General features: G+C 49.8%; 1 protein-coding gene across 1 annotated transcript in view; it reads left to right on the top strand.

Moving 5' to 3' along the window:
* The window catches only part of fid (class I SAM-dependent methyltransferase fire dancer), a 57,696-nt gene that overhangs the window by 30,025 nt on the left and 13,815 nt on the right, over positions 1-13,856 (top strand). The window contains exon 3 of the mRNA XM_037231720.1: positions 7,926-8,032. Coding sequence (XP_037087615.1) covers positions 7,926-8,032 — 107 coding nt within the window. The remainder of the gene's footprint in view (positions 1-7,925; positions 8,033-13,856) is intronic.

Raw genomic sequence — 13,856 nt, 5'->3', positions numbered from 1 at the left:
CAAAACAGGTTGGTTTTGGCCTTGGTGTGACCTCCATACCTGATCTTAGGTCAACGTAATTTGCTTATTCAATATTTGTGGTACCTAAGAAAGTATCTCAGAGGTGTATGGCCTCGTCTAACACTCCGTTGTTGGATCAGGTTGAAGGATCCCCTAGAAATTGCCCTCGCTGAAACCATGGTTTGACTTTGACCTGCCATAGGTCAGCGACCTTACAAGGTAAATTTAAATTTTTGATGTCAAATGATCCGCTATTCAATTGTCTACAGCTATGCAAAGTTTGGTGCGGCTACACCGCGCCGTTCGGAAACCATTCTGGAAAAATCTTCGGGGGGTCGACTTGACCACCACCCGAGCGCGTGTTAAGTAAAGATAGAAGCAGCAATGTCGGTCGATGTACCCGTCGTTAACACCGCAAAAGAATTGTTCGCGGCGAGAGGACAGAACAAAACAAATAAAGGAGCTGGTCTCGAAGATGATGGACTAAGTCTTGTGGGTGACGGGAAAAAACGAGGCAGTCTTAAAGAGCCGACGAGGCCTCAAACCAGACAGCAGTAGTGACGAAGTCGTACTGATGACGCAGGTGGAATGGGGGGGGAGGGGGATCCGGCAACGCCGCGCGCGCTCGGCTGCCGGCGGAAGGCGCGTGCGCTTGGCGGGCGGCGGAGGGCGCGTGCGCTCGGCGGGCAGCGGAGGTCACGTGCGCTCAGCCGGTGACGGAAGGCGTGTGCGCTCGGCGGACGTCGGAAGGCGCGTGCGCTCTGCGGGCGACGGAGGGCGCGTGCGCTCTGCGGGCGACGGAGGGCGCGTGCGCTCGGCCGGCGACGGAAGGCGCGTGCGCTCGGCCTGAGGCGGAGGGCGCGTGCGCTCGGCGGACGTCGGAAGGCGCGTGCGCTCTGCGGGCGACGGAGGGCGCGTGCGCTCTGCGGGCGACGGAGGGCGCGTGCGCTCGGCCGGCGACGGAAGGCGCGTGCGCTCGGCCTGAGGCGGAGGGCGCGTGCGCTCGGCCTGAGGCGGAGGGCGCGTGCGCTCGGCCGGCGACGGAGGGCGCGTGCGCTCGGCGGGCGACGGAAGGCGCGTGCGCTCGGCCTGAGGCGGAGGGCGCGTGCGCTTGGCCGGTGGCGGAGGAAGCGCGCGTGAGGGTCGAGGGTCGGCGAGGAGGCGTAAAGAACATGGGGCCTGGGCCTCCTGTTTGGCGGTGGCGGCAAAACACTTTTCCGAACACTTGTATCTGGGTTTAATCATGATTCTGTGGGCAAACGGCCTTCACAAACCGTGCGTGGACGGATGGTATCAGATCATGGGAATGGGTGTGCTGCCGGTGTGTGGACAGACTCCCACTGATGCAGATAAACGGGGCGAGAGTAGAAGACCTGCGGTTAACTCGAACCAGGCCGAGATGGCCGTACCTGCACCGATCGACCAGCCCATGGCCTGCTGTACCAGTTGCCAGGCACAGGGATGAGACATCATCCCAGCGGAATTCATGCAAGACGCGTAATAAGCACTGTCGTTGGCTTGCGTGAATGAACACGTGGTGTTGACAGATGGCAAGCACAGCTCTTGCACTCCCTTCAATAGCACGGAGCAAGACGACTGCCGGGATAGCATTGGCTAAGCTTGCAGTTGCGTAGGATTTGAACAAATTGAAGAGCAGGTGACGAGGAATACCCGTCTTATTAAGGGAAGCGTGTAATGTGTGGCAACATGTTTTCTTTTTAACCAGTGTTCATGCGCAAGTTATTACAACTGGTGTGATCGACAGCAAGACGCCAGAATAACAGCCGGGCAATTATTGCCAACTGGAAAATAAGGTATCGCAAAACCCGTCTCGAGTTTCCTCGGCTGATTGCTTCTACCGGGTCATAGAAGGCAGTCATTATTTTCTTCCGGTCACTGTGCCGCAGTGCAAGGTAAATCTGTGCCTATCTTGTGCTAATTTGCTCCCGCATTGTGCGGACCGACCAATACACTTTACATGAATAGCAGCCGACCCCGGGAGGAGCGTTGCAAGCAGTGGTGGTGCCACCAGGGGCGGCATCACCAATTTTCTAGGGGTGCGAGGCGCTGAGTCGCTTGACGAGGTCGTAAAGCTATCACAATGACACTTGGGTGAAAAAATGGATGACAAATTACGCGTTTGATAGCTGGCGTTCTTATAAACAATTTGTGTCATGCAAATTCCTCTTGTGTTTTACGTTGTAACACCGAAAGGCCTTTCTCAGGAGCGCGCAGGAACCGGGGATGAATGGAGGGAGGGTTAGGAATCGGGTATGGGAGGGGAAGGAGCTCAGACCTGCAACTCTTTGGAGGTCTAGCTTTAGAAATAATTCAAACGCATGTTATTCCCTTTCTCTCCGAAGATGGAAGGACGACCGTCGTCCCATGGTGGCGGAAAAATATTATCACAGTTTTGTAGCTTGTTCTCAGCACAGGCCATGTAGTCATCTCGACCAATTCCCTAGATAAGGTACCAATGGACAAACGTGGTTATGTACGGAGGCAAAACCTTCGCAGGATGTGTACCTGCATGTACATTCACCCTGCTGATACGCTATTGGTTCGACGCCCGCTTCCAAAAGTCGTTTTGTTTGTGTATGGAAAAATAACATCAGAGAGTAAATCTGGCTATTTATTTCGGTGGCGATAAAAAGAACGCAACGACACACTGCTAGAGGATCACCGAGTTCACACACTCCTTTCAGGTCTGCTTCATGGTTTATGGTGCTGGCCTGAGGGCAGTCGAGCGTTGTCTGACGTGATGCGTTCAGACTAGCAAAAGCGACTGTGGTGTGTGAGCTGGATCCACTCGATGCAGGCGAAGGCGATGTACGTGACAAACTGCTGTTGCGTTGATCCTCTTTTGCGTCTGTGAATGCTCCACATTAAAGATATTAAGGCAAGTATCAGACAGGATGAAGTAAGCTCACCTGCAACTACTGGTATGCATGTGCAAAGGACTGCTACAGACAACACAATATCATTATTACTAAATATGCTCCTCAATACGTCATCATTTGACTGCGTCATAGAACGTTTGCGCGACGTCAGCGTAACCCCTTAACCGGCTGTGCAAACTTACCATCGCAGCGGACGGGCTAACTCACTTGTAGTACTTCATTTTGTCGAGAAGTGTCGAGCTAATCGGTGCGCTGTGTGCAGAACGCAAATATTCTCCACCTGAATGTGCGTTAAATAATTATGTTCCTAATCTTACTTCCGTCGGAAGTCGCATCGTTGTTCAACTTCCTGTATCATGTGGCACAAAGCATACTTTGTGTTCGAACATCCGCCCTTTTATCTTCGTTCCAGTTTTGTCCTGAAACAATGTGACGCCTTTCTTGCCCGAGGTACGCCGCACGCGCCAGCTCCGCGTGAGCCGAGAGGTCTCCCAGTGGGGGCCCCGTCCGGGCGCCAAGCGGACACCCCGCAAAGAGGTTCCTGTCTAAATATACTGACAAGGTTATCAAAAGTATCGTTCTCAGATGCCAGTATTCGTGTGACGTTTCTATGACATCATGTATGCCTGGGTGACCTTTAAAATAGTCTTTAAAAAGGCAGGCCTGTGAACTGCACCAAATTATCTTCAAAATGGATGTCTCAGTGCAAGGCCCCATATACAAATATGGAACACTTCCTATAAGCGAAGCAAGTTTACTGTCTCTTATGCGCTGAAACTGCATTCAGCTGTGGCTGAGCCGGCGGGTAGGGCCATTGGCACACGATCAAGTTTGACGACTTCAGGGATGGTTTCTCGCACGTTGTGTCTCACCTTGTGGAGAACAAACTTGGGGGGGGGGGGGGCACCGCGTGGTAAATGGCAGCTGGGCAGTTGCCACTTCGCCCCTCCGGTGGCGCCGCCGCTGGTCGCCTCTGTTCGCCACCGGAGAGGTCCGGGTCGGGCATACCCATGTTCTACGCAAACAGTCAACAAAAATACAATCTTACCGAGGTTGAAAAGAATGAAGAAATAAATGAAATAGTGTCGCTTCAGGCCACATGAGTAGCATGTTACAACGTAATAGAGTTAAAACAAAACACATTACAACGTAATGGAGTCAAACAAAGCACCAGTCCATCCCGATTGCTCAGTTGGATAGAGTACCTGTCTTTCGATCCAACCACCTATGGCGGGGTAAGTTCTAGTCGCTTTAAGCGCTCGCTATTTGTCTTCGACAGGTATGGTCCGCGGTCGGTGGCAGCGACTCCGCTGAAGGTCAGGTGACGTCAGAGGACAGGACGGACCGTGCCTTGCGGCATGTTAACCTTTCAATATTAAATTGTGCCGTTAACCTGAAATTGGGCCATGTGGTGGCAGGGGTCAGGGCTTAGATAACAATCACTGCTTAGAGTGAGCTCGGAGCCCAGAAATAAATTGATCCATTCAAAAAGGTTAGGATTAAATTGTTAACCGACACCCAGGCGTGGGAGTTGACTTTTCCCCTACGGTTTTTCGAGCACAGGCCAAAATGAACGATTGCAACAGCACAAAATTTGCAGTGCCAGTTGATCTATCAAGTTGGCATCATTTGTGCAAATCTGAAGTTGTGATTTACCAAGATCAGTAACTTATGTCAGATCAAAGAGGTCCAGCCCTGAAAAACTAACCAATATAAGTTTTCGTGGGTTATTTGCCCCTGTTCAAGCATGATATTGCAATGCAAACTTATAGTACTTGCAGTTTTCATATTTCAGATTTTTTTGAAAAAGCGAAGTCGGTGACTGAAGTCAAGTCAATTTTTACTATTCATGTAAGCAATGCAAATTTTGCGTATTTCTATGTAGTTTTGGTGTTTATAAATGTAAAGAGTTTCAATTCACACGCACAGCCATTATATGACCGCAGAGCACATGGGCTTGGGCCAGGTCACGACCTACCTCCACGGGTATCTTCTGCAAAACACATGCTGAGATCACAATATGCAGTTTTAGGAGGTACTGGTGGAGGCAGAATTTGAATATTCCACTGAAAGCACGTTGAAATTGTATTATAATGCTTAATGGGGTCATAATAGGCCACGTGATGTAAAGTCATATGAGGTCATCCCATGTTAATAACCTATGTGACCAGTTTTGGAGAGGCTAGATGAACGAGTGCGACACGTTTAACCACCTTCTTATCGTGTTTGTGAAGCTGACGACATATAGTTTTATGCACCACTGTACCTATTCTCAGTTTATTACAGATGCATTGACAAGCGACGAACTGACGACACATAATGTAAACAGCAGCTATGCGATCTTGAGTATCTCAAGATGTACAATTCATTATTTCTGACCACATAAAAGCGTTGCACTGGTCGCATAGACCCGGTTAGCACTTCAATGTTTTCATTTGGATGGATTATAAATGGGACCTAACTAGACGTCAGATGACTTCTAGGTCAGCCTAAAATAATATTTTTATGTCTAGAATTATTTTGTCCCACAGCTGTATCTAACAACATAAACTTAGTCCAAACCATACTGTGAAAAATATCGTTATTGTAGCCTACTGGTAGACCAATTTTGAACAGTGGTCTGATCTAACCTGACCCTAGTGAAGGGCAGAAAATGGCCAGAGTTGATTACTCACATTCTTAAGCTTATATCCGTGCCATTAAAATCCGTCTTAGCGTGTTAACATAGAATTTAACCGCATCTATCAGAACGAACATTTTTGGCCTTTCGTGGCCTCTGGCGACCTTACATTTGATCTGAGGTAAAAAAAACCAGGTGTGCATTCTTCATGATTTTACAAGAACTCTATAACGATATGCTTGTCTTTCTTATACGGCGTCTAGAAGTCGGAGATCCCAGCGGGAAGTTGAGTTCCCCTGGGCGGGTGCATGTTAAGAGGGTGTAAACTTTCATGAAAAGCACGGGTTAAAACCCGTGCCTGAAGCGTAGGGAATATATGTGACCCGTGGAAGGTTTTCTAGCGCACCGTGAAAAAACCATGCTACGCCTGCGAAATTTTGAATACTTTCTGCTCAGACAGTATCAAAATAGTTTTCACGGTTACCAGGCATTTAATTTTCTCTGAAATCCTGTGAATTAGGATCGAATTCCCGCAAAATCACTAAGTGCATAGTGTACACCTTTTAGCTCAGGGGCTATGCTCTCATATTGAGAAGAAGTGGATGTATTTTATTGACCATGATCTAAAAATCCAGAAGACAGGGGCTAAGCCCCTCGGGACAATGTTCTTAAATTAGTTTCAGTTGGTACGACCATCCACCTGAAAGATCCAATCCAGCCAGTAAATACTTATATCTACTCATAACAGGGCACTTATGCCAATGTTCACGACATCTGTCCATGTCTGAACCAGCTTTGGAGTTCCACATTTTCGGACTTTTACCCCAGACTTATTTCGGTCAGTGCGGTGACTGGCTTGCAACTTTGAAATTTTCCCGGGAACAAAACGGATACATAAACGCGTACTCAAAATTGTTTGACGCCCCGCTACGCCGTTCTTTCTTGCTGTGCCCCGGGAGGCTTGACGGGGACGAACTTCTGTCACCCATTCCAAGTCAGGCTCTAACCCTGTCTTGATATCAAGTCGAAACTTGAACAAACCAAAACTGCTGGGACGACGCTTTTTGAAGACATGACAACATTGCAATTCAGCATGCCTTTAACGGAAATCGATCACCAAAATTGTTGATCAGTTGCTGTTTCAATGCGTTAAAGGGCGAAGAAAATACGATGGAAAGACGCTTTCATGTAAGGCACTTACATACAAAATGTTTCAGTGCGCAATAAACATGAAAAACATGGGCCAACCTGCAGTGCGGTAACTTTTTGTGTTCTAAAACTACTGCAAAAGTACGACGTACGACGTACGACGCAAAAAAACAACGCTGGAAATGGAGATGACACGTAGTGGTCGTTGGTGAGATCGTAGGAAAATAGTAGCCGCGCCTGGGGAATTAAGGGTGTTGCATTGTGGCACATGGTGCTCCAAGCGCCTCCCAACCCGCTTCAAACTCGAGGCATGGAGGGCATCGAATGTGCTCAGCCAGGACAGGGAAATATCACCGAACGATTTTTTTTTAGTCCTAATGGCATCGCAGTAGTACTTGTAGCAATGTAATCCTTCCGATGTGTGGGAACTTCATTATGGTAAGCATTGGGAACAGGAGGCCGTTGGTGAAAGTCTGTGCGAAGAATGGATTTTTTCCTGCAAGAAGGTTGTTGTGACAGGGGGACTGTCCCTCCTATCCGATAATGGAGGGAGGACGCGCCCCTCACCCCCTGTCCTCCTTCCCACCGTGGCGCTGCCGTTGGTTGTGTGGCACGAAATAAGACCCCGTGTGCTGGATTGTCAGGTGACGTGGGCTGATAAGACCGTCTTCTACATCTTGTGTTTCCTGTTTGCTGGCTATGGGTTGTACAAGATAACGTTTGCATGGCAAATGGTCGCTAATAAGAATCATCCGCCGCCAATCGTCGACAGGGCCTTCCAAGTTCAGCGGAGTTGCCTGAGACACAACGTATGAGATTTATAGTTATATATTCAGTGTGTTAGCCAGCTGCTTCTAAATTTATCCCTGGTGTATCCCTGCGAAGGTCTCGTTGCAAGTATGGGAAGGGATTGCATGCATATCACGCGTGCTCATCTCGACGTTATAGCCACAGACGAGGATGAAAGCACAGCTTGCCCTAGCGCGTTGAACATCTCACTTCGGTGAGCAACTATCTGGGTGGAGTTTCAGGCTGTGGAGCTCCAGCTGCGCCACGACATAGCCTCTCTGGCATTTTTGCGGCGACCTTGCAAACATTTAAAATATTCAGGCTCCATTTCGACTCGCAACGCGTGCTAGCTCGTGCTATCGCTCGGGCTTTCCTGTCCCCCTCCCCCACACGCTGCTCGTCTCCCGCCAACGCTGCCAGGAAGCCGCGGCCTCCGTTGCGCTAGCCCTAACTCGTCTCGCTGACAGGCTGCGGCGACGGCAAGTACCTGACGCTGAACGCTGACGCCTTCTTCGTCGGAGCCGACCACTGCGAGCGGCTAGCGTCGACGGCGGCACAGCACACCCGCCAGCAGGTGGGTTGTGTGCAGCCACTGAACACCAGCCGCAGGCGCTGCCCGCCGCCACTTGATTGCTCAATAATGGTAAGGAATGATGGTTGGTGGTGGTAAGCAATCAGTTATCTTGCCGATTAATCATCCTGCTGACGGCTAAATGGTAAGAATGGTTAAACGGTGTACTTACAATCAATTACTTTATGGTTAGGATTCGTACAGAACCAAAAGGCAGGCAAGCAGCATTCTTGTAAGAAACGCAAGACCTTTCGGCGCAGCGGTACCGACTTCTGGTGCTAAGTGAATCAGTGCTCAACATAATGCTCACGTGGGCCTACAACGCAGGGACTTTGACGCTGCCGGGAATTGGTGCGTTGCAGACGCTATACATATTTTGTTACATAATTCATTTACAACCAACCGTTTATCTTTCCAAAGGAAGAAAACGGAAGGGCAGCCGAAACGAACAACAAAAGATAACTAGGTCATCGGTGAACTGTGTACGTGCATTTGTTGGCTGGAGTCATTTATTCTCCGAGCTTGAAAATCCGTTCTCCTACATTTCAGCTGCGACGCCATATTGTGCTTGTCTAAACGCAGCATTTATTTCCAACTGGGGCGAGACCTGATGGCTTCTAGTTTTATTCCCCACCTGTCATTTCTCATATTTTTCCTTGTTTTACCAGGGAATTCTCATGCAATAGCAGGTTTCGATTTTACGGCTGAACGAAGGAAAGCCGAGTTTATGGTTGATGTCTAGTTATTTCCAGCATCTACCACTACAAAGCACATTCCAGCACGAATTACCGGCAACTTTCTGCAGATCTGAACCTGGCGAATGCTCCTGGCACTGTCATTAAAGCCGCACGGTTGGTATTCCGAGTATCGCAGCCAATGCTGAGTTTTTTTTGTTGTTTTGTGTGCCCCACCAGGGTATTCTTGTTAGTTCCTCGCAACCACGCCGGTAGTCACACACACACACACACACGCACACGCCATGTGCATGGCAGAGGTTTCCGTGTTTCGATATCCTTACGGGACAGTCTTCACGCCGCACGCTTGCTGTCGGGCTCCCCATGTAGCACATGTGCCCACACGAGGGCTTTTCTTACACCATGGGTTCGGTGCGATAGAGGACTGCTCCGATGGCATGAGGCCGCGCCCCGGAAAATGCCACCGCGCCCAAAGGTCTGTTTAAAGGCGCGGCATCGAGGTGGTGCTGAACCGAACCCTTTCTTTCGGGCCGCATTCGCTTTTCCATTCCGTGCATCTTAATAAAAAAGTGTGTTCCGATTGCATGTAAAAATGCCGCTTCTCTTGGCGAAACCAGTGGGCCAGGCACGCGCCTGCGGAGCTACCTGTGGATTTGAGAGCCACCGCTCCTGAGAGCCGCTCTTGGGAGGGGGGGGGCTGCCGAGCGGCCGCCAATTATCGACGATCGAAGCCGCCAGCCACCGACCGCGCCGTCAGCTCGGGCTGCGCGGCTTACGCTGTCCGGCCGACCGGCTCAGCCTTGACCTGATCTGACCTGACCTGATCTGACCTGACCTGACCTGCGGCAGACCGGCCGCTGCGGCGAAGACTGACGGCACGCAGACCGCCTCCCGCTCTTTTGCGGAGGCTGCCGGGCTCACTCCGACAGCGACCGGCTGTGCCCCGCCGTTATCGGAGATCCTTCTAATTAGCCCGTCACGTTAAAGGTCGCTTGTCGAGCTGAGGAGTTGAAGCACTCGCCAGGGAGGAATATATTCGCCAGCGCTCGTCCTCCCATTGGATCGAGATTTCCCAGCGTGGGTCGGAGAGGCGGTCAGCATGCTGAATGGCGAAAAGCACGTTGACATCAGTGGTGTCGGAGATCATTATATTTAGCTGGATTTATGGTGGCATTGTGACTTTCCGACCATGCGTCTGTCTATCTGACGCCAGGTTGTCGAATGGCAAAAAGACCAACACATGGTACAGACGTCTCTGAAAACTGAAGGCGCTGCCCCCTCACCCCCCCCCCCCCCCCCCTCCCTCCTCCTGTCAGGATCGAATAAAGCTTTCTTACCACGATACTGTTGTGTGTAACTCGGTAATCTGGTCACCTGGTTAATCACCTGGTCAATCTGGTCAATCTGGTCACTCGGTTATCTGGATGTTTTTTAAAGCTGAGACAATTGCTTTTGCCGTCAGGGCGAAGCGACATTTGCAGCCCGTTCACATGGCAGGTCCTGTGCTTGTTAACGTTCGTTACTTCCCGCTCTTTTTGCAATTTATAACTGCTATAAATAGGGCTGGGCCCCGGTCCTGAAAAAGATTAGCCTTCCTCCGTCGCAAATTCTGGTAGTCCCCCGACGCAAATCCTGGCTGTGCCCATGCTGAGAACTGGCGTCATTGATAGCACCGTGTCAGCTTGTCGCCACATGATTTTTGATGATTTCTTTTACTCTCTCACCAATAGCCAAGCATGCTTACGGGATGAGGAGAGGGCGGCTGAGGGCAGAAAGAAAGCTTCATTAGCGTGGAGTGGCTTTCGTAAACAAATGAAGTAAACACGGAGAGTTCATAAATACGTAAACACAGAAATATAGCGGTTTATCTACGTGAAATCCTCCTTAGATACGTATTTTAATGAGATTCCCCTGAGCCAAAGGTTCACTTAAGATAACGGGTGATGTCTCAGGAACCGTGTATGAAAGACAATCATGTGAAACGGAGAGTTCCACGTTGATATGGAATTTTGGCCTGAAATAGCCATCTAGAAGACCTTTCGGTGCTGTTCGCAGCTCTGCCCTTTCCAGGACCTCAGACGTTCTAGTTAATGAGTTACACGCACACGAAAATGGGGAGAGTTTTTCCGGGGAGATATTTCAAAGTCACCTTGGCATTTACCAAGTCATAATAAAGTCATTCAAATCCTGACATTCCGTAAGCCACTTGGCGATTAAGGCAAAGAAGATATAATTGTCGAGGCGCTCATACCTGGCGTTCGTGAGCACGATTTCCAGACATAACGGTCGTCAGTCGGCTCTCAATCAATGTCGTTCAAGGTACAGTGACGCAATCAAACCATGACGCATCGAGTAGCATATTTCCTAAACAGGGCATTGTCCTGTCGTCTAGAGCAGTCTTTTCCACTTAAAAATGATGCCTATGTTTATAAGTAAGCTTGTTTCATCATATTTGATACTTGCTTCAAGATCTTCAAATGTGAAACATTCCCTTTAAGCCTCCGAGGTCTAAATCAGAGCCCGGTCTGCGGCTGTCCGCACAGCAGGCGTGTCTTGCAGTGCTGCCTACACTGCTGCCGGTTTTCAAGCCAAAAGTAGCCGTGGGCCCAGATGCATCGATGCGTGCTATTTTTGCTAGGGCCAGTGGCAAATCCAAGGGAGGGGCATGGGGCCAACCAACCCCCCCCCCCCTTCCCTCCCTCCCATCGGGTCGAATCCCTCCCATTGGGTCAAGGTCACCAAAAGTTCGTGGCGAATGGGCACCAAAATCGTTATTTCTATCCTCATGGCCTTTATTCTCAAGAAGCCCCAAATTCCAGGAGCACTACAAATGGTTCCATTTCGTTTCTAAGAGGCACCAAATTCGGGGAGCACCACCGCTTCCCTGTCCTTCATCCTGACACAATTCCGGATGTGCCCGGTCGATGCAGAGGTACTAACGACCTTAATTTCCGGGACACGCATCGTGACCTTTATTTCCCAGAGACGCCTTACTCCAGGGAGCAACACAGAGAGCTCCGAATCTTAATTATCAGGGCGCCTCAAATATCAGGAGTACAACAATGTTCCGATTCCCACTCCGACGCATTCCTGGATCGGCTGCTTGGGCGAGGGCACCAATACCTTCCTTTCGGGACACTATAACCTCTATTTTGAAGAAGCACTTAATCAAAGCTCAGCCAGAAGACCGGGTCCTTAAATGCCATTCAGAGGGCCTTTCGCCACAGTCGGGGGCCCTGGGACAGTGAGGGCTCTATGCCAGTCAGATGACTGAACCCACCAATACCGAACAGTCAGTTCCTTGCCAGTTCAAGGCCCGGGGGGGGGGGGGGGAGTTACCCAAGCAAGCAGGGACAAGGCGGGGCCTGAAAATGTCAACCAGAAGACCTCCTGCATTGGTCAGGGTCGCTGACACGGTGAAGGGGCCCACAGTTTTGATCAGGGCCTGCCACAGTGCCTCACAGAGGGCTTTGTGTCGTCAATGGGCCTCAAGGTGGCCAGGTCACACACTTGATGAACGGGAACAGCTACTGAACTCTGAATATCAAAGGGCCCCTTGCGTTGATGAGGACCTCCTAACAATGGGAGGATGCATGAGATATGGCAACGCTAGGGTTCACATTCACAATACCACAGTGGAAAGGTCCTTTGCCAGTCAGAGGCCCTGCACCAAACGAGAGGCCCTCCGCATCGTGTCGCTCGGATGCTGGCAAGTCGAATTGACGTCTCGGTCCCAATTTTTAGACCCCCTGCACCGGCAAAGGATCTTTTTGCGTCGGTGAGAGCCCCTGCCTTGATCCTGTGCCAGATGTCACGGTTAAAGGGCCTGCCGCATGCGGGAATGGACCGGAGAGGTGTGTAAGGTATTCCTTTGAGGACCTCCACATTTACCAGGAGGACGCGGTCCCCAAATCTCTAGGATGGCAGCCGTTAGAGACCCCAGGGTGATACGGAAATGCCGTTTAGTTTCTGACCAGGAAATTCCCCCTGTGTATTTTCAAGGTTGATTTTCTGAACAAAATTAGCGGTTGGGGTAACAAGAGCAATAGAAGTTTGTGGTGCCTTACATGCTAGTGCGTTGCGAGTATCAACATCAAATTCGCACGGGTGAAATCTAGACCCGTGATACCTTCTACAGGCATTCGATTCGATTTCATGAAGTGTCCCAAGTTGTTGATAGATGGCCATTTTCGCCCACCAGTTGGCCGACACCAGGTGTTAGCTGCGCGGCCGGCGCCGCGCGACCCATGGATAACGCCGGGTGTCGGTGAACTTTCTCTTAGACTGCCAGTGCACGGCTTTAAAACTATTTTATATTTTGTCTTGCATTAACAAAAAACTAAAAGAACGAAATTGATCTCTGGAAATGAAGTGCGTGGAATTCGGTGGATCAACTTCGGGGTGATTTGGGGGTGGGAGATTGGATTCTCTGCTGTCTCTGCACCAGCAGGGTTAACTTTTGTTAACCCCGGCGGCCCCCTCTTACCACGACTCTAGCTGCACCTCTGACTAGTGTCTGTGCATACCCTGTATGAAATTCAGGAAATCAGTTAAATGCAGCACAGTCAATGCGGAAGGGAGTCATTCCCCTTATACCAGTATTTTTTTCGCACTGTGTGTACCTTCATAGAAAGCTGAAAACCAACGTGTACCTTATATTGGGCATTACTTTCAATGACACCTCTCGCCATTCAGCAGATGTGTGTGCAAGTCAACAACAATAGCAGTGGAATGTGTCCGTGGTCGAACCAATGCAAACGATATGGACAGAGCTGTAGTGTGAGTAAAGTAAACTTCCCCCTGATACTCATCTCTGTAAATGAATATATTTTTAAAACACACGACGCGCAAAGGAGTCATTCTGTTTCGGCGTCACGGAAAAAGTTGTCGTTCATCGAATTGATGGTTATGTTTTATAATAATGGGCAACAGATTAAAATCTGGACAAATATAGGACAAGTTTATGACAAGTTGGTGACAGGTCATTCAAGTCATGTTTCTGAGATACGCGAAATATTTGGCATGATGAATACCTTCGAAGAAAGCAGTGAAAGCAGTGAAAATTCAACTTTACCGCAACAAAACTGCGTGCGCCCTATGCCATATTTGACTGCGTGCTGGCGTGACCAAAC

Source organism: Pollicipes pollicipes, unplaced genomic scaffold, assembly GCF_011947565.3.
Source record: "Pollicipes pollicipes isolate AB1234 unplaced genomic scaffold, Ppol_2.1 Scaffold_6686;HRSCAF=7923_pilon_pilon_pilon, whole genome shotgun sequence".
Classification (NCBI taxonomy): domain Eukaryota; kingdom Metazoa; phylum Arthropoda; class Thecostraca; order Pollicipedomorpha; family Pollicipedidae; genus Pollicipes; species Pollicipes pollicipes.
This window is presented reverse-complemented; position numbering and strand designations above follow the sequence as displayed.